The 26,235-nt window shown below is 41.7% G+C and overlaps 1 protein-coding gene across 4 annotated transcripts in view; it reads left to right on the forward strand.

The window, feature by feature from the left end:
* The window catches only part of CEP112 (centrosomal protein 112), a 224,113-nt gene that overhangs the window by 194,780 nt on the left and 3,098 nt on the right, over positions 1 to 26,235 (forward strand). For 3 of the 4 annotated variants that reach the window (XM_081849579.1, XM_081849578.1, XM_081849580.1), the window contains 3 exons: positions 4,897 to 4,986; positions 22,332 to 22,433; positions 25,992 to 26,056. In XM_081849579.1, the coding sequence (XP_081705705.1) occupies positions 4,897 to 4,986; positions 22,332 to 22,433; positions 25,992 to 26,056 (257 nt within the window). Of the gene's footprint in view, positions 1 to 4,896; positions 4,987 to 22,331; positions 22,434 to 25,991; positions 26,057 to 26,235 lie in introns of those variants that run through there. The other variant, XR_014153298.1, reaches the window with a different exon arrangement.

Here is a 26,235-nt window from a genome sequence, read left to right on the forward strand (position 1 = left end):
AGTAAACCTAGTTGATCTCCATGGTTAGCAGTTTACAAATGTAACTTCATGTTGAGTGATTAACCATATGTGGTGGTAAAAATAAATTCTGAGAGCTACTTTTGGTGTCATTGTTTGCCAACAAAACGTGCTTAATGAACAGAACCAATGGCTCCATTCATGTGAAAGTGCTGTCGAACCTAGGTTCTCTAACGGCTTAGTTGTCAAACAAATCGGCTCCCGGACACCGAAAACCTGGAAGCAAGTGTTCCAGTTTTTGAACGTTTTTCGGAAGCCAAACATCTGACGCGGCTTCCGCTTGAGTGCAGGAAGCTCCTGCAGCCAATCGGAAGCTGCGCCTCTGTTTTCGAACAGTTTTGGGAGTCGAACAGACTTCCAGAACAGATTAAGTTTGAGAACCATGGTTCCACTGTATTGTTCTCAGCCTTGCTCTGCATCACAGTTTATCTCTTTTAGTGGAGACTGGATTCCTTGATAGTGGTAGGTCATAGGATCATCAATGAGAAAGTTGCATGGATGCTCAGTTCCAACAAAACCATTTTCCTCTGTATACTCACAAGGAAAAAACCACCAAAGAGCCACCCCACCATGGCTGCCAGTTTTGACCTTGGTGATAGTATTATAACTGCAAGGCATTGTTCTATGCTGTATTTAATAATAAAGTATTAGGTGCAAGAGAAAATGTAATAAATCAAAGGTTTATCATTTATCTGGTTTCCCCCCACTTATATCAATATATCAAAGTGATTATGCCTTTTTCCATAACTCTATAGTGCACTCACATTGTTACAGGAGTAGAGCTTATCTCATTTACATTTTTAAGTGCCTTTCAAAGTATGGAATATCTGTGCTAGAAAGCAAAACATTGCACTTCCTTGTTCTCTGGCCAATACAAAGCACATCCAAGGTCAGGTATGGTGTAAACCTTCAACAGCAAACATATTTGCTTGTCATTTGAAAGCCAACTTGGCTGAAATAAAAAGCTATCTTTATAGCAGTGATGCAAGTCATCTCTGCAGCTGAGAGAATCTGATTAATACTTGTTCCTTGCACAGTGTAACTTTTAGTCATTATTTATCCCTTGAGGATAACACATCAGTCACTTTCATAATTCCATAGTGCTGGTATCATTCCATCAGACTTTATTTTTAAGTGACACTGTATGGTCCATCCCAACTAGTCATTTAACAGGAATCTGTAGGCTTTGGGTTTTAGAGGTTTGAACCTGAATGGTGTGTTTTTTTCTGAAAAAAATGCCTAGTGTATTATTGAGCAGTTGAAACTAGTGCAGTAAGCTTTTTTGCTGAATCATGAACCTTAATTCTACATTTAATTTTCAAAAGATGCTATATTGTGTTTCCAGAAAAAGCTGCCAAGTGCTGCTTATTACATTTTTAAATGTATCCTGCTTGAAGAAAGGAAGGCTAGCATATTAACTGCAGCAGAGGGCATGCAGGTTTCTGGATTAATATCCACAGCCCGAATCTCTCACTTGAATATAGAGTATTTCCCAGCCCATTAACTCAAATTGCTTGCAAAATGTAGCATGTCAGTGATGCATCCAATAGTTCTTATTAAGAATCTGATTTATAAAGTATATCTGGTCTTTAGTGATGGGATTAGGTCTTTAGCGATGGAAACTGTAAATGACATACTTTCCCAAACTGGAGAAAAACTGACCAGATTGTAGGTAGTGCATCTTTATCCTGGGGCAGATTAATTTACATCTTGCAGGTGTCTTCTAGTGTCTGTCCAGTTGCTCTTCTTTAATAAAATGCACTCCTTTCATGTATGGGGAAAATTTCCTAGCTAACAGTGGCCTTAAAGAGACCAGATAGGAAGGGCAACTGCCTTCCTTTTTCAAATGCAAAGCTATTGCATGTGAAGTAGCACCCTATTTTCTGAAGACCAATGTACCATCTATATATTTGGGGAAATGGTTTGCCCATTTGCTTGTATTCTGTGAGTTTGGACGCCTCTCAAGATATCGTCACCAAACTTTGCATGGGACTCCCAAGGTGGGGCCAGTAGTCTTTGTGGATGTTTGAACACTGGCTGCCATTTTGAATTGAATCTGAATTTGCCAATAAATTGACATGTCAACAGATTGCGTAAAAATTCTTCTGTCAGTTGTTAAACCATATGTGTCCTCATTTGTGAATTGTGATATTATTTTGAAGATGTATTTTAATATGGATATTATTAACAAAATGACTGCATGAAGCTTCTTGTCAAATCTGAACTATTCTCTGGGCAAATTAAAATAAGAATGCACACAAACTTATTTCTGTATAGTTAAAGTACACTTTTCCCGCTGATACTTGCCACAGCTTTTAATTCCCAGCTCTACTTTTGGCACATCTCTTAGCAGTCTTAATTCCCATAATCCAGATCATAACGCACCACTGGAAGAGCAACAACGATGCCAAAAGTTACACCATGCCACCATTTAGAAATCCCAGGAAGTTGGAATGTAAAGTTCATTCCTTTCCCATTTACGCATATTATCTTTTTAGAATGATAATGATCCTAGGGGATAGTCTGAAGGCATACGATGGGGCAACTTTGCTGGAGTTCAGCATAGTCAGCCTGCTCTCATTAGTTGCATCAGACCTGTAATACGCATAACTTGTGGCAATTAATTTCAAACAAGTTTGAAGCCCATTCTTTACTCCATAATTTAGCTTTTTGGAAGCACTTGGTAGAGGGTGGAGGAACCCAAAGCACACAGATAATTAAAAAGTTCAGATGCTGTAATTTGTATACTGTTAATTACTGATACAGTGTCATACTGCTGTTGAAAAGTAGGAGCATGTATGAATTTGGCGGACCCAGAACTTCAGAAGAGCATGGTACAACAACTGAGCCTTTTCACCTCATTGCCCAATGTAATGAAAGGGATGTGGGGACAAAAGACGGCATTACAGACCTTTCTTTTAACTGCCCTAACCTTGGTTCCTTTGGCAGCAAATGTTGCAACATGTGTTTTATGGTGGACTTCCATTATGGCACGCTGTGTATGTATGTAATGTATAACAATATGGAATTGTTAACATCTGAAGCTCTCTCGGTGTCGATTAAGGTTTTTGGCATCATAATATGTTAAAGCTTTACAGCATTAATGCTTTCAAGTTAACTCTTGGAATCACTTCAGAACAATTATGCAAGGGCTATCAGAAGTATTTCTCTTATCTTATCTGGATAGCTATTTTATCCTGTAAAAGATTTAAGCCTACTCTGCTCTGTTAATTGTCTAAGAGTTAGAAAGGGGATGATGTTAGATCTTTGTACTGCAAGTTATTTTAGTTGCTTCCAGTAGGATTAAAAGTTTTGCTCATTGAGAAGGAAGTGCTAAGTGTGCCACAAGCACTCAAATGAATCATGTCCTATGTTTTCTAGTTTATCCAGTCTACATTTTTTAGTGGGCAATGAGATAGAATTCAGAGATAGTGATGAGATAGTAATGTTCAGAGGTTTAAGTCCAATTCAAAGAGGATATGCAGTCCATTGCAAACTGCACATTCATTGCAAATTCCACCTTCTATTATTAATCTCAGGGAGCAGCATTCAAAGTTACACATCCATAGAAGGATTTCTCTTTGTGCAACAGAATTTTCCTCCATCCCTTCCCCTGGTGTCCCCCCTAAATCTGCTGTGGGGGGGGTGTCCTCCCAACCCTCCGGAACAAATCTGGGGAAGAGAGGGAAGGAAAGTCCCATTGTGTATTGCACACAACTATCTAACTGACACAGGTGGCGCTGTGGGTTAAACCACAGAGCCTAGGACTTGCCAATCAGAAGGTCAGCGGTTTGAATCCCCGCGACATGGTGAGCTCCCGTTGCTCAGTCCCTGCTCCTGCCAACCTAGCAGTTCGAAAGCATGTCAAAGTGCAAGTAGATAAATAGGTACCACTCCGGCGGGAAGGTAAACGGTGTTTCCATGCGCTGCTCTGGTTTGCCAGAAGCGGCTTAGTCATGCTGGCCACATGATCCGGAAGCTGTACACCAGCTCCCTCGGCCAATAAAGCGAGATGAGCACCACAACCCCAGAGTCGGCCACGACTGGATCTAATGGTCAGGGGTCCCTTTACCTTTATCTAACTGAATGCTTCCCACAATCTGTTATCAAGGACACATTTCGCTCTTACATCTGAAAAAGATTGTTTACTTTGAAAACCTAGAATCCACTTTCTGTCTAGTTGGACCATTTTTCCAACTAGCTCAGTATTTTCCATACAGGCTGGTAGGAGTTCTCAGGGGTTTCTGATAGAAATATTCTCCCAGCCTTAGAGACTGAACCCAAGAAAGTGCTGCATGCAAGGCATGTGTCTAAGTGTTGAACTTCTGATTCTCGTTACACTGGATTGTTGGAGAGAGCCTACCTTTTGTGTGTGAGAGAGTTGATGTTCTTGGTGTTGTCCTCTGACTGGAGGGAGGCAAACCCAGAGCAAGACCCATCCAGAGACCCAACTCTGTGCATACGAAATGAATGCTTAAACTAGAAGCAATGGAAGGAACTTGCAATACAGCTGATGAGGACATGGAACAGAATTTATCATTCCACTCCCCACAGGGAAATGAGACCAGGTCAGAGCCATGGATCATATAAATGAGCAGGTTCCATTGCAGGCTCCTGGAAGCCTGTTGTTGTTGTTCCCATGACTTGCCAGCAGTCCTAAAGGACACTAGTGTGCCTTGTTTTAACAAATACAACTGCTATCAGTGCTGCTGTAGAAAGGAATTAATGAAAAGAAAGCTAATAGAGGCCACCACCCTGTTTGTCATTGCGGAATGCAGAAGACCCATGAGTTAAGCTTTCAGATGTTGCATTCATTCCATTTTGTTTCTTTCTGATCTTAAGAATGTTCATATCTGCTTTGTTTTGATATTTTTTCAGGGCTTGCAGGATGAAATTGAAACCTACTGCAATCAGGTTCGCTCTGTTCAAAAGAAGTTACAGCACAGAGATCTGGAGACACAGGAACAGGTAAAATGTTGTTGCTTGATAGATTTCTGCCCTTGGGCAGGGAGACTGTACGTATACTGGAAAACAATTTCTTGCTTGAAGACGTGTGCTTTATATTTGTTTTTGTTCATAGAAAAAGAATTAAACTGTCTGTACCCTGGGGACAGGTTTTTATGTAGTTTTGTCTCTTTCAACCCAGTATTTCAGCTACCTTATGCTGTCAAATGATACATATTTATTTGTAAATGGCAATACTATTTGTAATATATGTTTTTAGGTATTTATTCAGGTGGGCAATTTAACCATTTTCAGAAAACCTATACAGGTGGCAAACATTTCACACAGGGCTTCTGTTTTTGACCTCCATGCGTATTGGCAGAGCATGTATAAGTGCAGCCAACCCCCTTACGCCCCCTATTACTCCCCCATTCTGCCTACTTCGAGGTCCAAAAGGATCCACGCATTGGTGATCGAGCATCAGTTGGGTGTGCCTAAAAAGGTTGATGCCTTTACACACCAAATAAAACTTTTAAGTAGAGATAAAATCATATTAACTATATGACATTCTCTTGTCCTCTTCTATTGTATATTAAGTGCTTCTTCAAATGAGACATGTTATATTCAGATGTAGTGTTAAACCATGATTTAGCGTTACAAGGATCAACAGGTGAGAGGCCTTCCCTTCCTTGATGGGGAAAGAAGTTTAAAGCTTCTGACCATCAGTTTTGAACAAAAACTCACAGAAGTTTTAAACTCTTTTCTCCCTTGAAGGGTGGGGAAGTGGAAAGGGAACATTCAAGTCTAAACACCAGGGTTGCTCATGGTCATAATGCTAAAACATGCTGAATAAATAGGAGTGAGTATGACTTGGGAATGCAAAAGGTAAGTACTGGAACACTGCTTTTTCCCCACGCATCCTACTCCTGATGAAGTGACTTGTGGGTTTCAAGTGCTATATAGATGAAAAACAAAACGTTTATTTAAAGGGGCATATGAAATATCATCCTGAGCTTTTAAGGCTGCAGTTGTACTGTGCACACTTACCGGGGGGGGGGGACATTGAACTTAAACATCTGATTAGACATGTAGAATTGGGCAACACAAGAAATACTGCAGTGTAAAAGAGAATAAAGAAATACTTATTCTTAGAGCCATGATATTTAGCCATGGATCCTTTGCTTGTTATGAGGATTAAAAAGTTTCTTTCTTTACAACCCCACATGTAAAGTTTTCAGTTTTTGGTCCAATGCCAAAATATTTGCTGTTCATTCTTAACTCTGTATACTTTGCATAGTTATATTGCAAGAACAGTTATCAGATAATCTGAAAGATTCTTTTTCCATGAGTAATGCTGTGGCTGTTTGCATATTTAAAAGAGAGAAAATGTTTTCTGAGGGAGCGGTTCATTGTTTAAGGAAATGAACCAACGCTCTGATTCCTGATTTTTATACTTTCATGTTTATCATTCATTACCTTCTACTTCATATAGTCTATTATCCTTGCATTTTGTACAGCAAGGGGGCTAGAATTATGTGGGGTTTAAAGTATCACTCTAGGACTTGAGAGAACTTGGTTCAAATACCCATTCAGCTGTGTAGTTATCACTATTTCTCAACGTAACGTATCTCAGTAAGTTAACATGATAATATGATGGGATGGTATAAAGTTGTATGCCACCCTGAGATCCTTGGAGAAAGAACAGGCTGAAAGGTAGTACATAATAAATCCTAGGTGTCCTTTAACAGTTGCCAAAAATTCTGCCAAGACTTTAATTTTTATGCAGGCTTCCCATTTCCCCATTCCATTCATCTTTCTGATCTTTATCTGCTACCTATAACTCATAATTCCTTCTGTCGTTCTTAGTTATACATAAATGTCCACACGTTTTTATAACAAATGGGAGTTAAGTAGCGGGGCTGATAATAAGGTTATATGCATGTACAACAAATGAGAAGTTGCTGTGATGTGTTCCGATGGATTGAGCCCAGCTGCTTTTATCAGTCAGTGGCTTTGTGGGGTTTGCTGTGGTTGACTGGGGAGGGTGTAGGTTGGCTGCCATTGACGATCTGATCAACCCTTTCTTGGAGGAGTTACACAACATTCTGGAAATGGGTTGAACTGCATGTGAACAGTCATGTGACACCCACAAACCCACTGTGTTCTACTCCAACTCATGGGAGACTCACTGAAACTAATGGGCCTAAGCCAGTCATGTCTATTAGTGTTAATGGGTACGCTCTGAGTATGATTTGACACTGGATACAACTCATTTTCTCCATGCTCTGTCCTGGAGGGGAATAGGTACACTAGTCAACAGCTCACTGGGTGTACTTCCAGCACACTGTTGTTTCCTATGTACATCTACATGCCACCTAGGTAAAGGTAAAGGGACCCCTGACCACTAGGTCCAGTCATGACTAACTCTGGGGTTGCGGCACTCATCTCGCTTTATTAGCCGAGGGAGCCGGCGTACAGCTTCCGGGTCATGTGGCCAGCATGACTAAGCCGCTTCTGGCGAACCAGAGCAGCACACGGAAATGCCATTTACCTTCCCGCCAGAGTGGTACCTATTTATCTACTTGTACTTTGATGTGCTTTCGAACTGCTAAGTTGGCAGGAGCAGGGACCGAGCAACGGGAGCTCACCCCATCGTGGGGATCCGAACCACCGACCTTCTGATTGGCAAGTCCTAGGCTCTGTGGTTTAACCCACAGTGCCACCGCGTCCTATGCCACCTAATCGGTCAGTAAATCAGCACATGCAAAAAGTGTTCCTTAATACCATGACAAATACTTTGTATGTTCAGCAGAGGAGAATAAAAACAAAAATGGGGATTTGAAACAAATTTTGGGGGAGATGCTCTTCTATTAGCTGCCTTCTCCCTCCCTACTATAGTTTCTAACTGCTGATTCACATAATGCATCACTGGAGAGTTCATCTGATGTCTATCACTCAGTGATACACAGCTAAAAATATACATACAGCAGGATAATATGGGAATAAGTTGAAGAATCCTGAAATGGTAGAATGGACTGTGTGTCTCATACATACACACACACACACACACACACACAGAGAGAGAGAGAGAGAGAGAGAGAGAGAGAGAATAGTAGCCCATTCCAGTTCAGCTAATTAACAGCCATGATAATTAAAGCACATCCTTAGTACTTTCCCCCCTAAGTGTACCAAGTATTATTGTCTTGATAACACATTTTCTAAAGGTTCACAATTTGCCTTGGCACAATTACAAAAGGCAATTTCCTGGGCCTTTGCAAGTCTGTTTTGAGTGAGAGAAATGCAGGTTTAAATGGCTGCTGTTTTTCATTAAAAGGAAAACTCTTGTGTTTTGATTCTATAACAAACAAATGAATGAGACATGAAAAAAAATTGTTGTGTTTTTAATTAAAAACACAAGGCTGTTTCTCATTATTTCCTGTTGGGTGGTATCTTGGTTCTTCATGTTTGCCTTGTTTTTAGATGAGGCAACTCTCTAACTTTGTGCTCATGTCTCACAAGTTCACTAGAGGGCAAACTACACATTACTCTTCAGCCATGTGTAATGATGGCCCTGTGGCCTCCTTCAGTGCTGCAAAGTAAGTCCAGAACACAGGTGGGGTTACAAGCATTGGTGAGGGAGGGGAAAGTTTAGGGCTGTAAACAGTTAAGCACTTGCTTCACTCCGGTCGCTTCTCTGATGCCTGTCACCCCTGCTAGGAAGAATACACCATTAGTGCTTCATTACACAGACATGGCCATATTGTATTGTGTCATTTGTTCTTCAGATGAATGCACTTTTGCTTGGCCTTCATCTTAGCAGCATGCAAGGCATTAGCTTTCCCCACTGTGCATGTGAGAAATATTTTTAAATTTAATAGAATGGATCTCTAAAAAAAGGCAGTATTGCTAAGCAAAATTGCCAGACCTAAATGTGGCTTCTGAAAGTAGAAACCAAAGGAAAGTTTGACAGCTAAAACTTTTGACACTAGTCAAAAAGGGATCTCTGCCTGAATGTACACAATTGCTAAGATCTCCCTTCTGTAGCTCCACCTTTATATCTCTGAAGACATTTAATCTAGGACAAGTCCCCAAAGCATCTTAAATACAGTAGAAGATAATTGGTCCCAAACTGAAAATCAAATATAAATAATTTGTGAATATTATTTAAAAAATAAGGATAAGTTCCACTATCATTTTCACATTCTTTAATATTTATTTTGAAATAAATTCAAACACAAGAAAATGGAGGCTTGAATATGTTGTTGTCTAGAAACAGAGTGAAGTCTGTTTAGAAAATACTGATTCCATTTCATTCCAAAGTGCAAAATGAAAACAGAAGTGATAATTGCAAGAGAAATATGATTCAATGGCACATTGAGTTTGCAAGTTGAATGTTTATTATTCTAACTTAAGTTATTTTTTTGACCATTGGGTGTTTACAGTCTTCAGCCTAACTTGTCTGTGTCTATTCCAATTAAATAAATGTGTTCTCACACAACAGTGATGCATCTTTTGAAAAATTTGGTTGCTAATCATAGAGAACATTTGCCACATCTTCTTATTAAAGGAAATGTGATTGGTCGCAGGTTATGGATATAATAAGTTAAATCATCATGCTTATGTTATAATGGATCCTCTTGCTGCCTGTTTTATTCTTTTACTTGTCGGTTGATCTCAAGATTGGTCTTGTCAGGTGCTAGAGGGCTCAGACTATGTTAAAATTTTAGAGACACTGGAAACAGCCCAATTGGTTGAAATTATATGAAGGGAAAATGGGGAAGGGGACTGTTCACATTAATATCACTAATGGATAAGTGAAAACCATGTATTGTCCATTAGATGAATACTGTGATTCTGTATTACTGGGTAGAACTTGTTTCTGTAACAACTCTATATAAGTGAAAGATAAAGGAAAGTAGAACCTTAAGTTGACTATCCAATTTTTCCTATCCACCACCATCCCATTTCCAGACCAAGTCAAGGACAGATGACAACTTGAGACAGCCCCATGGTTGTCATAGAGGCCATGAAGTCCTGAGCCAGAACATGGATGTTGAAATCAACCAGAGCTATCATTCTTAATTCCTCCAGCACACTCCTGAGATTACTTCCACCAGCTCAGTCAGAGAAGCTACTGGGCATCAGGGTAGATGGTACACTAGTAACAGCCCTCCCTAGCAGCGCTGTAGCTATTGGAGGGCTAGCTGGGTTTTTTTTGCCCTGGGTGAAGCCTCCAGAGGGTCACCATTGAGGCTCCCAACCTGTGTGTGTGTGTGCGTGCGCGTGCGCACGGAAATGCGCATGGAGGTCTTTGGCCAATCACCAGGTGCAGGCCCTCACAGCCAGCTTCAAGATAGGGGTTTCCTGGTGATGGAGATGGAAGTTGATGGATCTCAGCTACACTCCACTCCCATACTGGCCCTTGCAACCTCTCTTGGTGGTATCTGAGTAAGCGCAGCGCACTCACCCAAGTCTCAGAAAAACACACCCAGATCAGCACCCAGGATGAGTGAGGTCTTGTTGTGTACTGCTCTGGTGTTAAGCAACAGCACACAAGAGACTAGTGGCTTGCTAAGTGTCTTTGTAGCAACAGGGACAATTTGATTTCACAATCTGCAACGAATGTATATAGCAGAATCACCAAACACGGGAAATGAGGGCTAGGATCATTTTCTAAGCCCTTTTTTCCAGTCCTTTTATCTAAGTGGAAAGATACCAAAGTGAGTAGAGAGTTCTTGTACAAGCAGAACATTGCCAAAGAGGCCAACAGAGGTAAATGGTAGCTACAAAGAAGTGAACCTTGATAATCAGGCACAGTCTCAGAAAAGTACAAAGGTGAGCGTGCAGCTGCCGTGGCAAAGAACAGATAGTTAACGTGATTTGAGCAGCTGGAAATAGGAAGTGGAAAGAGGGGATAAGGGAGATAGAAAAGGCATGTAAACAAAGTTGAAAGGCACTGAGTAAACTTGCTTAAAAGGAAGAGAGTGAAATTTTGATAAGAATATTAAGTGACTGTGCCAGTGTTCCAGCATTGATGAGATGTTCTGCAATTTCAGTTATTTATTTTCCTTATTAGGAAAGGACACGTTGGAAGATACAGCTTTTCTTTTTACACAATGAATCATTTTGCAGAACCATAGAAACAATTGAAGGATTTGTCTCCTTTCATGGGGCAGAATTATTTGCAATAGTTTAGAATGGGGCTGCCTGAGCTGGGCTATTCAGTAAAGAAAAAATGTGGTAATGGAAACACAAATGCAAAAATGGGCATCAGTAGACAAGAAGTGTGGTAGGTTCCTGATAGCTCTTCATCAGGAACAATATTTTAGCTGTCTAATGAAGTAGTGCTGAATTTCTCAACCGATGGGGTAACTCTTACAGAAAGCCTCATACATATGCTAACAGAGGAGACAAAAATTCTATTGTTAACCAGCAATATATTTGCAGCGCTGATTTGCTGCAGGGTACATTAGCAAAAAAACTGAAGTGTTGGAAGCAGGGTTGTCGTCGTTTTTACAATCAAGCAATATATAAACTGTCTGGAGTAAATATCGAGAAAAAACAAGGATCTTTACCTCTACATTAGTAGCATAAATGCTGCAATGGAGACTATAATAATATAATAATAATTTATTATTTATACCCCGCCCATCTGGCTGAGTTTCCCCAGCCACTCTGGGCGGCTCCCAATCAGTATTAAAAACAATACAGCATTACATATTAAAAACATCCCTGAACAGGGCTGCCTTAAGATGTCTTCTGAACGTCAGGTAATTCTTTATCTCTTTGACATCTGATGGGAGGGCGTTCCACAGGGTGGGCGCCACTACCGAGAAGGCCCTCTGTCTGGTTCCCTGTAGCCTCACTTCTCGCAATGAGGGAACCGCCAGAAGGCCCTCGGCGCTGGATCTCAGTGTCCGGGCTGAACGATGGGGGTGGAGACGCTCCTTCAGGTATACAGGACCGAGGCCGTTTAGGGCTTTAAAGGTCAGCACCAACACTTTGAATCATGCTCGGAAACGTACTGGGAGCCAATGCAGATCTCTCAGAACCGGTGTTATGTGGTCCCGGCGGCCACTCCCAGTCACCAGTCTAGCTGCCGCATTCTGGATTAATTGCAGTTTCCGGGTCACCTTCAAAGGTAGCCCCACGTAGAGCGCATTGCAGTAGTCCAAGCGTGAGATAACTAGAGCATGCACCACTCTGGCGAGACAGTCCGTGGGGAGGTAGGGTCTTAGCCTGCGTACCAGGTGGAGCTGGTAGACAGCTGCCCTGGACACAGAGTTAATCTGCGCCTCCATGGACAGCTGTGAGTCCAAAATGACTCCCAGGCTGCACACCTGGTCCTTCAGGGGCACAGTTACCCCATTCAGGACCAGGGAATCCTCCACACCTGCCCGCCTCCTGTCCCCCAAAAACAGTACTTCTGTCTTGTCAGGATTCAACCTCAATCTGTTAGCCGCCATCCAACCTCCAACCGCCTCCAGGCACTCACACAGGACCTTCACCGCCTTCACTGGTTCTGATTTAAAGGAGAGGTAGAGCTGGGTGTCATCTGCATACTGATGAACACCCAGTCCAAACCCCCTGATGATCTCTCCCAGCGGCTTCATATAGATATTAAAAAGCATGGGGGAGAGGACAGAACCCTGAGGCACCCCACAAGTGAGAGCCCAGGGGTCTGAACACTCACCCCCCACCACCACCTTCTGGACACGGCCCAGGAGGAAGGAGCGGAACCACTGTATAACAGTGCCCCCAGCTCCCAGCCCCTCTAGACGGTCCAGAAGGATGTTATGGTCGATGGTGTCAAAGGCCGCTGAGAGATCCAGCAGAACTAGGAAACAGCTCTCACCTTTGTCCCTAGCCCGCCGGAGATCATCAACCAGCACGACCAAGGCAGTTTCAGTCCCATGGTGAGGCCTGAATCCCGATTGGAAGGGATCCAAATGGTCCGTTTCCTCCAGGCGTGCTTGGAGTTGTTCAGCAACCACCCGCTCAATCACCTTGCCTGTATATTACAAGCTGGTACTTCGGCTAATAATGACTATTTGGTGGTGGCGTGTTTTAAAGTTAATGTCTGCAGCCCTACTCAAAGCTTGCACAACACAACTTCAGCCATAGCAGAAGTGGACAATCAGTAATGTCTTAGGCAGGAACAAAAGATTAAGTCCAAAGTAAATGCAGAAAAGTAACTAAGCTATTAACTGAAATTAATATGTATCTAAATCACCAAATCTGCTACATACAAAGTATGGGATCTATGTAGGGTTTTTCTCTCTTTTTTTGTAGTGGGATGGGAAGGAGGCCAGGATTCTATGATACTTGCAGCTGGTTGGGACATAATTTATTCTCCAACAGGCCACTTCTTAAAATTATACTTTGATCCTAAAACATTTCACTGGGCTTTATTTCAATCCTGTTTTAATTGAGCCAATAAACAGTGTATGACTTTTATTGGTTATAATTCTGAGCCACCATTTCACTCTCAAGTTTACTTGCTTGTCGGTTCTTCTCTGATGAAGCCTTAGTTCCTCCTACAGTGACCAGCCAAGGATTTTCTATGGCGTCTCTGCTTATTTTGACCTTGAGCAAGTAATGCATCTTGACTTTAGGTTCCCGTGTATATAGATGGAAATAATATTGGTTGACAAGGGATTGTAGCGCATGATTAAGAACGTGATTAAGAATATTTTTCAGGTTTTTATTTTAGTGAATGTCTATTTTAAATTTTCTGCAACTGTGGAATTTTAGCTGAAATTGTTAGACACCCCCCCCCAGCTGTACCCTGTGAGAAGCATTGGAGAACAGTATGATATGTCTGTCTGAAATTGAGAGTTAAATTGATTCCCTGTCCTTTTCCAAGAAGGGGACTTATAACATGAGAGCATAAGTAATTTATTTAACTCTCGTCTTCAGAACAGTTTCTTAACCTGAAACTGTTCTTAACCTGAAGCACCACTTTAGCTAATGGGGCCTCCTGCTGCTGCCGCACCCCAGAGCATGATTTCTGTTCTCATCCTGAAGCAAAGTTCTTAACCCGAGGTACTATTTCTGGGTTAGTAGAATCTGTAACCTGAAACGTCTGTAACCCGAGGTACCACTGTACTGAGAAAGAATTGGGCCATGTTCTGTTCACGGGTCAGGAACTGTGACCCCTCCATATGCTGTTGGATTCCCAACTGCCATCTGCTCCATCTAGCATGGCTAATGAACAAGGGTGATTGGAGTTGTAGTGCAAGAACATCGGGGGGACGACACAGGTTTCCAATACCTGATCTGCTCCCTCCTGCACAACAGCTCTTTGTTAGATGGGAATCCATATTTGGAGTCTGTAGATCTCTCACTGTATCCCGACCAAGCACCCAAACATTGCCTTCCATGCTTTGCAAAGAAGTTCAAGCTACCTCCACCAAGAGCATTCTGCAAGTTGTGAGGGTGGATCATGCCCTTGCCTACTATGATCTTATATACATGGGTATTTAATTTTGAACTTGTTTAGGAACTGTCCATGTAAGGAACTGTTTGACTGATTCATTCATTCCTGTCTCTTACTGTCCTAGGAGAGGTGTGGGGAATCTTTTGCCCTCCAGATATTGCTGAATGACAACCTCCATCATCCAATGCTTGCTGTGGCTGATGGGAATTGTAATTCACCCCTGACCTATGCTCTTGTCAGATCAGTTACTCCAGAGTGGCTAAGAAAGACAGAGAGACAGAACTCATTACCTCTAAGAGAAGTGAAATGGCTCTCTCTCCTGCCAACCACCCTCCTATTCTCGGTGCTTATCTTCACTGATAACATAGTTTGAGAGCTAGTGAATAGTTAATAATGAATATATACTGGTACAGATTGGCTGCTTGGAAATAATCTGAGCCTTTTGGGGGAGGCCAGATGAAAAACTTAAATAACGCAATCCCCAACTCAACACCAGTAGCAAATGTAGAACCCTAGGTTCTTATGGTAAAACTCTGCAACTGTTCTTTGGCTGCCTAGGTCATATTGTTTGGGGGGGGGGTATTCCAAGGGTATTATGGAGGCTCCCTCCTTCATTTCTTGAGGAGGGATGCGTATTGTGAAACATATTGTGCAACACATCTGTCATCTCATGATAGAAGACCTTCAGCCACCAATATATTTTCTTTCAGGAGAAGGAGCTCATTGGCAGTAAGATCCCTGCAGAGGCAATGAAGGATTCTTTACACTGGCAGAATAGTCAAGTAGCAAGTGTTTTCTGACCACAGCTATGCCATGGTGTTGAGTGATGACTTTTATTCCTCTCCAACTCACGTAATCGCAAGAATGCTGCTGTTATGTAGCATATTGCTTCCTAAGGTTTGCTTGGCTGCTTCTCTTTGGCAGTTATGAATTATATAAACTGTAAGTGCTTAACTACAAACAGAGGATTTTCCAGGTGGGTGATCTGGTTTTAGAAAGAAAAGACCAGCAGTCACTAAAATAATACGTTTTCTTGGAGACAGGCTACATGTTCAGACAAATCACATGGTGCAGCCCTTGGGTCATACCCCTTCAGAAAGCAGGTGGGGGAATTGCATGACTGAATAAAAAAATCTCCAAATTTATGCTCTAATCCTGGGCAATCTAGTTTCTATAGGCAAGGAGTCGTGTGTGTGTATGTGTGTGTGTTATGTTTGGGTTCCCCCCTGTCATGGAGGAACATTCAAACATCATGCATTATGAAGTGGTGCAGTCCCAGACAAACCGCATTACCTGATTACAGTGGTAGCTCAGGTTACATACGCTTCAGGTTACAGACTCTGCTAACCCAGAAATAGTGCTCCAGGTTAAGAACTTTGCTTCTGGATAAGAACAGAAATCGTGCTCTGGCGGCACGGCAGCAGCAGGAGGCCCCATTAGCTAAAGTGGTGCTTCAGGTTAAGAACAGCTTCAGGTTAAGTACGGACCTCCGGAACGAATTAAGTTCCTAACCCGAGGTACCACTGTATTTCGAATATGTACTCCTTCCCTTGGATAAGGATAGGGGGCGGGATTCGGTGTCTTTTATATATTTACTGAGTTTTATTTCATATACAATACCTTTATATATAGCTAATACAATTTAAAAAATAATTTTGAGACTTTTAAAAGAGCTGGATACTCAATAGGCAGCAGAGAAGCCACTTGTGCCAATATGAATACTTCTTAATACTTTGGAAATGTAGTAACTTCTGGAATCATATCTTTCCCCCTTCAGTAGAGCAATGTGATACTGTGAAAGCCTAACCAAGGTGATGTCCCAACCCAAACTAAGACCTTTGGCTGATATTCCCTGGGGCCTTTCATCACCACCCCACTGTTACATAACCAACTGTTTGACTTCTTACACAGAGGTGTAAATTTTGCTATTACTTTAGCCTCCCTAGGTAGGTGATACCTTTCAGTCCATAAGATCCACAAAATTACCAGATTGATAAAACACAGCACTTATTTTCTGAATGCCTGAAAATGAAAACACTGAGCTGTTCTGGTGTTTTGTTTCTTCTCAAGAAAATGTGTACCATATGTTAAGCAAACTCAAACACATTTTATTTAATGTTTTATTAGATTAAAAAAAAAAAAAAAACCCCAAAAGCCCCACCCTGAGTGAATGGATGATTTATTCTGAAAAAGCTCAAATACCACACGGTTTTTAAAATGCACACAGGAAGGCAGGGTGGGAAATCACACATTTAGAACAGTTCTTTACCACGCTTAAATGGGATCACATAAGAACATGAGCAATGCCACCCCCACAGCCAAAGTTTTATACAAATACCATACAAGTACTGCTGAGGGCATGTGAGGCAATGATAAAGGAGAGTGCCTCTGAGCATACGCAGAGTCTGTCCTTGACCACTCCTTCAGCATATATGTCTTAAGATACCACTAAGATCAAGAAGACAAGACAGGAGACTTGTATTCAAGGTCAAATGAAATGGTTCCATACGTTGCGAACCGCCCTGTGATCTTCGGATGAAGGGCGGTATCCAAATCTAATCAATCAATCAATCAATTTCAAATTGTGCATAATGATTAAAAGTATACCTTCCTAGCTGTGAGCTCTGTGGTTCCAGAGACCAAGGTATAGATGAGGAGATCCCCAGTTAGAACCTAACCAATGTGATGAACTCACTAGGTGGCCTTGGGTCAGTCATGGGGAGCTTGTAGCCTTCCAGGTATTGCTGGACTATGGTTTCCAGCATCCTCGATGGTTGGCCATTCTGGTGATTGGCCACTCTCTTACTTTTGAAGTGCTGTGATCATCTGGAGCCACCCTGTTGAACGATGGTGATGATATTGGCTTAATTTTACGGTGCTGGGACAAAAGATCATTTAGATAATGTATAAGATGTGTTTTGAGCTGTTAGAAATAGGGTTCCTATTGAGGGTATTTGGCGAGCCAACATGGCCGTGATGTGGGATTGAGGTGATCATTCTGTGATATTATGGCAGTAGACAAAGCTGTATTGTAACTTTTGGAAGAAGAAGAAGAAGAAGAAGAAGAAGAAGAAGAAGAAGAAGAAGAAGAAGAAGAAATAATAATAATGATTGTTGTTCTCAGTAGCCTCAAGACCTAGCTCCTCACCTTGTTAAAATTCCAGCCAAATCCTATGCATGTTTACTCAGATGTAATATTATCAAAATATTCAGGGCGGCTTCATCTCAGGTGTAGGAGTGCAGCTTTAATCACAAAATGTTGCTCCAACAGTAATGGGATGTACATAAGTCAAGTCACAGTTCTCTGACCATTGACCTCTGATAGAAGTCATAATATAAATAAATAAAACCCCTGGGTCAAACCTAAAGCAGCCTTCCTCAACTTGGTGGCCTCCAGGTGTCTAGGACTACAGCTGCCATCCATCCCAGCTTCTTTGGTCCATCATCAGGGAGGATAGAAGCTGCCTCCCTAAACATCTGAAGGACACCAGGTTGGGAAAGACTGGCCTAAGGAAGGGGAGATGTGTTTCACATGGTGCTTTCTCCTACTTCTTTACATGTGAAGCCTGCCTGCTATGACTTCATTGCCTATCCTTTTTGTTTAACATGCATTCAAAAGATTTACATCTCTCATTATTGCTTGAATTGAAACTGCGTGTCATATTCCCTTTTGCATTTATATTTTTTATCGCATCATACTATGTTTGGCAAGATTTCCCCCTGCTTGAATATGTTTGCTGGTACTTCAAGTAGGTCTTAACTTCTGTCACAGTCTTGACAATTAAACATAAATTGTATAGGTTCTGCAGATAAATGTACATCATAACTCGTTTTGTTTTCAAGTAAGTTTACTTGAAGTTCTTAAGCGTGTTGATTTTTAGTCCAAAGGGCAAAAGCGTTCCAGCAACTGTAACAAGTTTGTAGCTTAAAGATATGCCTCCTGCCAGCCTAGCAGTTCGAAAGCACATCAAAGTGCAAGTAGATAAATAGGTACCGCTCTGGCAGGAAGGTAAAGGGCGTTTCTGTGTGCTGCTCTGGTTCGCCAGAGGCGGCTTGGTCATGCTGGCCACATGACCCGGAAGCTGTACGCCGGCTCCCTTGGCCAATAAAGCGAGATGAGCACCGCAACCCCAGAGTCAGCCACGACTGGACCTAATGGTCAGGGGTCCCTTTACCTTTACCTTATTAGCATGAAGCATCATGACACAAGAACACTGTTGTAAGAACATGTGAGTTTGTAGGCTGTAACAACAATTTGTATCTAGCTCCCTTCTAATCTCCTTTTACACATCCGAGGCACAGTCCACGAATGTCACTCTTGCAAATCTTTGTTAATTTGCGAATCTTCTGTTTGTTTTGAGGGATTTTATTTATTAAAAAGAAGAAGAATTGTGCAATAGAGGTTTGTGCTCCAGAGAAGTCTTCTGCTTTCGGCCTCTTGTTTTCCTGCTCAGAGCAGGCTTATGAGCAAGTGTCACTTTAAAACCAATTTTAGCCCACTTTAAACCTGGAATATTTTTCTGTTGTACACTTCCACTGCCCTTTGTCGGCTTCTTTGATCTTTCCTGCCATCTTCACCAATCTAGAGCCAGTTAAAAGCCTTCAGAAAACAAGCGTAATAGTCTCATGGAGATTGCACCACTTTACAATGCCGAGAGAGAGTTTTATATATGACTCTTGGCCAACAACAAAGAAGCCAGTACATTAGAGGGAAGATTAGACTAGAATCTTTCCAATAAGCCAGCGCCCTACATGTGGGAAGCTTCTTGCATGACAATCCATTCCAATACAGCTTAAAGTGGTACATGCTACCACACATTTCTTTTGAAGGTTTGCTTTGGGTCTAAGTACATACAGTGTCCGCCATCCAGGGAAGGACCCTATCACTTCTGGATCGTGTCTGGCATGCTGTTGAGAACTAATTAAATGTAAAAAGTAAGCTCCACAGTCCGTTAATGAGTTTACTGAAAGTATTCACAAATTTGATAATAGTTCTTCAGGAATAGGATACATTCACTTTTCATGAAAGGAACTAAAAGCAGAAAGAAGCTTCAGCTTAAAACTGTTTGTTTTGCCTTGACTACCTCAAACAAACTGCTAAACACAACTTCCAAAGTTTCATTTTCTCTTTGAAGTAAACTGCCAAATTACTGTTCAATCCAGTGTTCAGTGTTTCTTCATCTCACTGGCAAGAGAGTTGTGCAGCTGCTGCAACTGAACTCATTCAGTGAGTACTGTGACTCAAGTCATCCTATTTATTTAATATGAGCAGAGGGGGAAGGAAGGCGATTATGATGTGGCTATTTCAAAGCCTGTCACGAACACGCCGAAAAGAACCACTGTATAAACCCAAACTCTGCTTTTAAAACAAAAACAAAAAAAACAGAGCAACGTTTTGATTATTGGTCCTGCTTGTCAGGTAATTCAATGTTGTTTCAAAAATTCAATATACATCTTTAGTTCAGCTCAGTGATACTTTATATGCTAATGTATGTTGTTGGTTTTCTGTCAGTCTTGTGGAAGCCAGTATCTTTTATGAGTGATTGTGTCAGCTGGTTAAAGGGATGCTCAGAGCTATACATCTCAACACCTTCCTTACACAATGGAATGGCACCCCAGTAGTTATTGAGCAAGATAATTTATTGTGTTTGAGAAACAATTATTTCTACATTCAACATGCTAATTTGGTACAAACTTCTATGCTGCTACATGTTAGAATGTTCAGATTAATTAGTACATGAGATGATTTGCCCCATTTGAGTTTGTGAAATGTTTTAGCACTCGACTTCAGAATGCAGTGGAACTCAACTATATTTCGTTTAGTTGGTCAGTTTTATCCATTCCAACCCCCGTTCAAATAATAATGTGTCCTAAACCTACTGGAGTCTCTTCTCCTAATCAGTGGAATTGGAATGAGCATTGCAGTTTGCATAGCTGGATTGCCTCCATTGCTTTAGAGCCTTGATAGCTCAGCTGGTTAGAGCCTGGTGCTAATAATGCCAAGGTTGCAGGTTCGATCCCTGTTTGGGGCAGCTGCATATTTCTGCATTTCAAAGGATTGGACTAGATGATGCTCAGGATCCCTTCCAACGCTACAGTTCTATGGTTCTATTACACATGAAAAGGAAACGCCCCCTTTTCCAGATCAAAGGGGTGAGGAACCTTTATCTCATCCATCCCTTGTGGGCCAAGTTTTGAATGGCATGTTTTTAATCAGCCTTACTTGTCCAAAGAGGAAGGGGGAGAGTTGCATAGGCCTTCCTTTTGTTCTGAAAAGCAACAACTCTGTCAGACCGTAGTCGGTTTGAATGCATTTTATTTCAAAGTTTTGCTCTGAATATCTGAGACTGATGAAGAACTGGCTACAGCAAAGCTGACTTCCAACATTCCTGTCAGATCCTAAATGTAAGGCCTGAGGATTGTAGTCTACAAGCCAAACCTTTTCTTTTTCTCTGGGAATGACTATGTAGGCATGAAAGGATGAAGCGTTCACAGGCAGGATGCAGCCCTGTTGCTTTCCCCAAAAACAGTTATGCCAGTAAGAGTCATATTTCAATTGCTTTGTATTTCCATGGCATTATTCACTCTTACCTGTAGAGAAAGACGCCACAAACTCTTCAAGATGCCCAAAAAGTTTTCTCAAATTAGCTTGAATTCTCATGGAATATTGAATCTTAGCATAAGTTTTGAGGACACCGAAGGAACCCTCTATTCATACGATCTTTAAAAACGATTTGATGTTTTAAAAGGGAAGGGAAACCTTCCTTAAGAGAGGGCTTTTGCTTTTATTCATTTATACTTTAAAAGCATTGTGGGGACAGTAAGACAATTATTATTATTATTATTTTGCTCAGCTGCCATATTAATATGATTGGGAATTGAAGGAGCATCAAGGAGTGTCTTGTAGGGTTTATTTTTTTTTTCCTGCTAGGGAGATGTCTTTAAAATACTGTGTTGGCTATCATTAGGTCATTCGCTATTTTAGCTTTATTTAGCTTTATTACTCTACTGAAGGATACTTAATAGCACTGGAAAGCAGTCCCAAAATATCCAGGATGCAAAGGGGAGGGGGGACAACACACACAATAAAACCGTTCTTGTAACTTTTCTATATATTTAAAAGGGGATACGTTGTAATAGAAAAAATATGCACTCCACCTTTGCTATGAGAAGGATGGAAGAAAAAACAGCATGTGGGCCAGGCCTTGAAAAAAGAACAGATTCAGTGCTGAGTGAGTAGGAGCAGGAAGTGACTGCACATGGGTTTTGGGAGACTATACCTGCAATAATTTATTCAGTTTTTATGTCTTAGTTTTTGGTGGGAGAGACACAACATGTGTAAAAAGCTCATGTTGGCATCTTTGACACGATTCTTCAGCCGTTATTTAAGACTCTGAAAACAAGTTGAAGTTGACCATTTCAGTTCTAAACAACTTAAGATAACCACTTACCATATATTTTGCTCTATAAGACTCACTTTTTCCCTACTAAAAAGTAAGGGGAAATGTGTGTGCGTCTTATGGAGCGAATGCAGGCTGCGCGGCTATCCCAGAAGCCAGAACAGCAAGAGGGATTGCTGCTTTCACTGCACAGCGATCCCTCTTGCTGTTCTGGCTTCTGAGATTCAGAATATTTTTTTTCTTGCTTTGCTCCTCCAAAAACTAGGTGCGTCTTGTGGTCTGGTGCATCTTATAGAGCGAAAAATACAGTAATTGAATGTAGAGAAGGAGACAACCTTGATTTGTCATGTGAGAGTACTCAGGGATCCTTCAGTTTAATGGAACACAACACAATTGTTTTCTTATATATCTATACACCCTGCATATAGATTTGATGAATGTGGAGTTCAGACTGGGAAAAGTAGGCTGTAACAGCTCCCAACTGTGTGACCTCCTATTAGCTATGTAAATGCTCATATCTTTGGTTTCAGATGACTTCTATACGGCAGGAATATGAAACCAAACTCAAAGGTCTGATGCCAGCATCTGTGAGACAAGAACTTGAAGACACAATTATTTCGCTAAAATCTCAGGTAAAATCTGAAACGTCCCTCTCTTTGTAAGCCTGGAACTGTGCACATCCTGACATTTGACGGTTCCAAGAATTGTCAATATATTTAATGGCACACAGCATCCCAGTTTGGCCATTAGTTGTACATAGTCCTAATTTTGGTTTCTTTTCCAGCCTGTTTTTCACCAGAATGGCTGATACTGTGGCTGAATCATTACTGCTGTATATGCAGTAGAATCATATGGGAAGAAGTCAAATTATCCCTTTGGGGGTTCATTAAAAATTCCCTAAAAGATAGAGCATGGTGGCTGTTCCTTAAGGTAAAGGTAAAGGGACCCTGACCATTAGGTCCAGTCGTGACCAACTCTGGGGTTGCGGCGCTCATCTTGCTTTATTGGCCGAGGGATCTGGTGTACAGCTTCCGGGTCATGTGGCCAGCATGACTAAGCCGCTTCTGGCAAACCAGAGCAGCACACAGAAACACTGTTTACCTTCCTGCCGGAGCGGTACCTATTTATCTACTTGCACTTTGACGTGCTTTCGAACTGCTAGGTTGGCAGGAGCAGGGACTGAGCAACGGGAGCTCACCCCATCGCGGGGATTGAACCGCCAACCTTCTGATCGGCAAGCCCTAGGCTCTGTGGTTTAACCCACAGCGCAACAGGTAGGTTAATTTTTACAATGCTGCTATGCTTTCTACCATGAGGACCCAATTGAGCAAGACAATGGCACATTTCTGCAGTAAGACATTACTGACACACAAAAATGGGGCTTGTGCTCTCTGGTTCATTTTACCTATTTATCACTATGTTTATATTGCACCTTTCCTACGAGGAGTTCAGGATGCAATATGATGCTCTCCTACACCCCATTTGACCCTCACAACAGCCCTGCGAAGTAGGTTAGACTGAGACGCTGCGAGTGGCCCAAGATCAATCAGTGAGCTTCATGGCTGAGTAGGGATTTGAACCCTGGTCCGACCCTCTAACCCAGGGTTTCTCAAACTTGGGTCTCCAGCTGTTGTTGGACTACAACTCCCATCATCCCTAACTAGTAGGACCAGTGTTCAGGGATGATGGGGACTGTCGTCCAAAAAACAGCTGGAGACCCAAGTTTGGGAAACTTTGCTCTAACCCAATGACAGGGAACCTGCAAACCTTCATATGTTGTTGGACTCCCAACTCCCATCATCCCTGAGCATTGGTCATGCCAAGTGGAGCTGATGGGAGTTGGGATCCAACAGTATCTGAAGGCCATGGGGTAGCCATCCCTACTCCAACCATGGCATGACAGGGATTGCCTCTGTGTATCTATAGGAGCGTCTCCACCCCCATTTTTCAGCCCGGACACTGAGGTCCAGCGCTGAGGGCCTTCTGGCGGTTCCCTCACTGCGAGAAGTGAGGTTACAGGGAACCAGGCAGAGGGCCTTCTTGGTAGTGGTGCCCGCCCTGTGGAATGCCCTCCCGTCAGATGTCAAGGAAATAAACAACTATCTGACTTTTAGAAGACATCTGAAGGCAGCCCTGTTTAGGGAAGTTTTTAAGGATCAATGTTTTATTGTGGCTTTAATATTCTGTTGGGAGCTGCCCAGAGTGGCTGGGGAAACCCAGCCAGATGGGCAGGGTATAAATTTATTGTTGTTGTTGTTGTTGTTGTTGTTGTTGTTGTTGTTGTTGTTGTATGTGAGTGCAGGCAGGGTGTAGGGATCAGAAGAATAAGAAGGGTGTAGAATAAGGAGGCACAGAGTGGCTGAATACAGTTCAGCTTGGCTGCACTGTTCAGTCCACTGCTGAGTGTACAACAAGCATTCCGATACTATGATATACTCATTCATTTTGGAGCAGGATCCTTTAGGAGCCATTTGCGCTCTACTTGGAGAAACTTGAAATACTTTGCTGCTCTCACATTCCTTTAATTCCAGAGCTTTTCAGGGGGTGATCAAAAGGTTAAAATGGATATTTGTTATATGAGTTCCCACTGAATGAGGAGAGGAAACCTTTAATTTTAAAAATGTTAAAAAATCATTTTTCCACATATTTATTTGGTAAAATACTAGTTTGAAATGAGTTATTTTCTCGCTATAATTTCTGGCACATAAGACATTGGATGAAACACCACCAACATTGAAGACAGGAGGAGCTCCATTAGAAAGAAACTTGCTGTTAATTTTAGCCTCTGTTTATAAATACATAAGAGAAATAAAAATGGAACATTATATGGGATATCTGTGACCAAAAAGTTCTGTGTCCCCACTTGCCAATCATAACAGGAGTTTTATAATTTCTAGAGGGAATGTCTTAGTAGCAAAAATATGGCATCTTAAAGACCAACAAATTTATCATGGCATAAGCTGCTATTGGGCTACAGTCCATGGAAACTTACACTGTAATAAATTTGTCTCAGTACAATTCTAACCATGTATTAGAAGTGGAGTATACGGTATACAGGAGTTAAGAATTTAACTAGGAAACCTTTTTTAAGTTAATAAGTGTGCTTATCTAATAATTTTGCCAGTACAAAACATTGAAGAGGTGACAACTGGAAAAATCTGCAGCTTCCCCTGTAGTGAAGTTTGGAGTTGTTTGGTTTCTTTTTTCTTTTTTTAATGAAATCTGATTTCCACCTGCAGGGCTTTTGTGAGTATACACAGCATTTCAAAGGAGCAAAAGTCACTCCAGACTCCTAATAGTGGGTGTTAATGCAGAAAAAGCCTAGCTGGCAGCTGCCAGTGAAATACAGTAGCCAGCTACAGACTGTTCAGTAAGCAGGGCTCCCTTCTGAAGCACAGGTGTCCTCTCCTTTGAAATTGCTGAAATTCCTGCTTCAAAAACATCAGACAGAAAAAGCAGTGGAATCCTTGCACCTGTCAAGGTTATTAATTGTTCCAGAGGAATGAGAGGGCTTGGCTGGGTAAAAGTACCAACCAGGCGGCTTTAACAATGAACAAATAGGAAACATTCACTTCTCAAACAAAGCTTTGCTTATGTTTAAAATATGTTGGCCTCTTCCTCCCTTCTGAGACTTTCAGTGTATTCTTTGTGTCCTGTCCTAGCATGGCACCAGTGCCCTGTTAGAGTATGCTTAGGATTTTACCTCTCTGGTGAGGACAGTCTGATCCTTTTTCTTTCTTTTTCGAAAAGGAGAATCAAAGGCAAAGGATTTTAATATTGCCTGCGATGTGTCATTGTTAACACTGAAATGGCAGAACATGGGAGTCTTGTACCCAGGCTTAGTTCCTAAACCCCTGAGTTCTTGTAAGCATCTATTAAGGCTGAAGTTTTTAAAAGTACACCACTCCCGACCAACATGTTCTTTCAAGGTGTTGCGCAGTTCTAGACTATATGTATGAATGTGGGTCATGGAAGGTGTTTCCATATCATGTAATTTGCTGGATTGCATTCAGGCTGCCTCCCTTGCTAGCGCAATGCACAGTAGCCACCAGCAAATAGATAATAAATGCAGATAAACCAAATTTAAATAATGAAGGTAAATGAATGGACACCTCTGGGAAACCACAACCATTGTTCATCGGTCTTCTGTCAGCTGGGAGCCCCTTTGTCATGACAACTGTGTTTTCCAGGTGAATTTTCTGCAGAAAAGAGCATCCATCCTGCAAGAGGAACTGAGCACATACCGTACCAGGAGGTAAGCCGATACTTCCTCTTCAGGCTGTAACACTTCGCACCTGGCATTGCAGAGCTGCAAAGTGTAGTGAGAAGGACTCCGGCGCCTTGGCAAGTTTGAAAGCAGCTTACTGTTCGGTAAACAAAACGACTTTGGGAAGCTACGCCCCTCCCGTAACCCCCCCGTGCTTAGCGTTCGAG

Source organism: Podarcis erhardii (assembly GCF_964252035.2).
Source record: "Podarcis erhardii genome assembly, chromosome: 2".
Classification (NCBI taxonomy): Eukaryota; Metazoa; Chordata; class Lepidosauria; order Squamata; family Lacertidae; genus Podarcis; species Podarcis erhardii.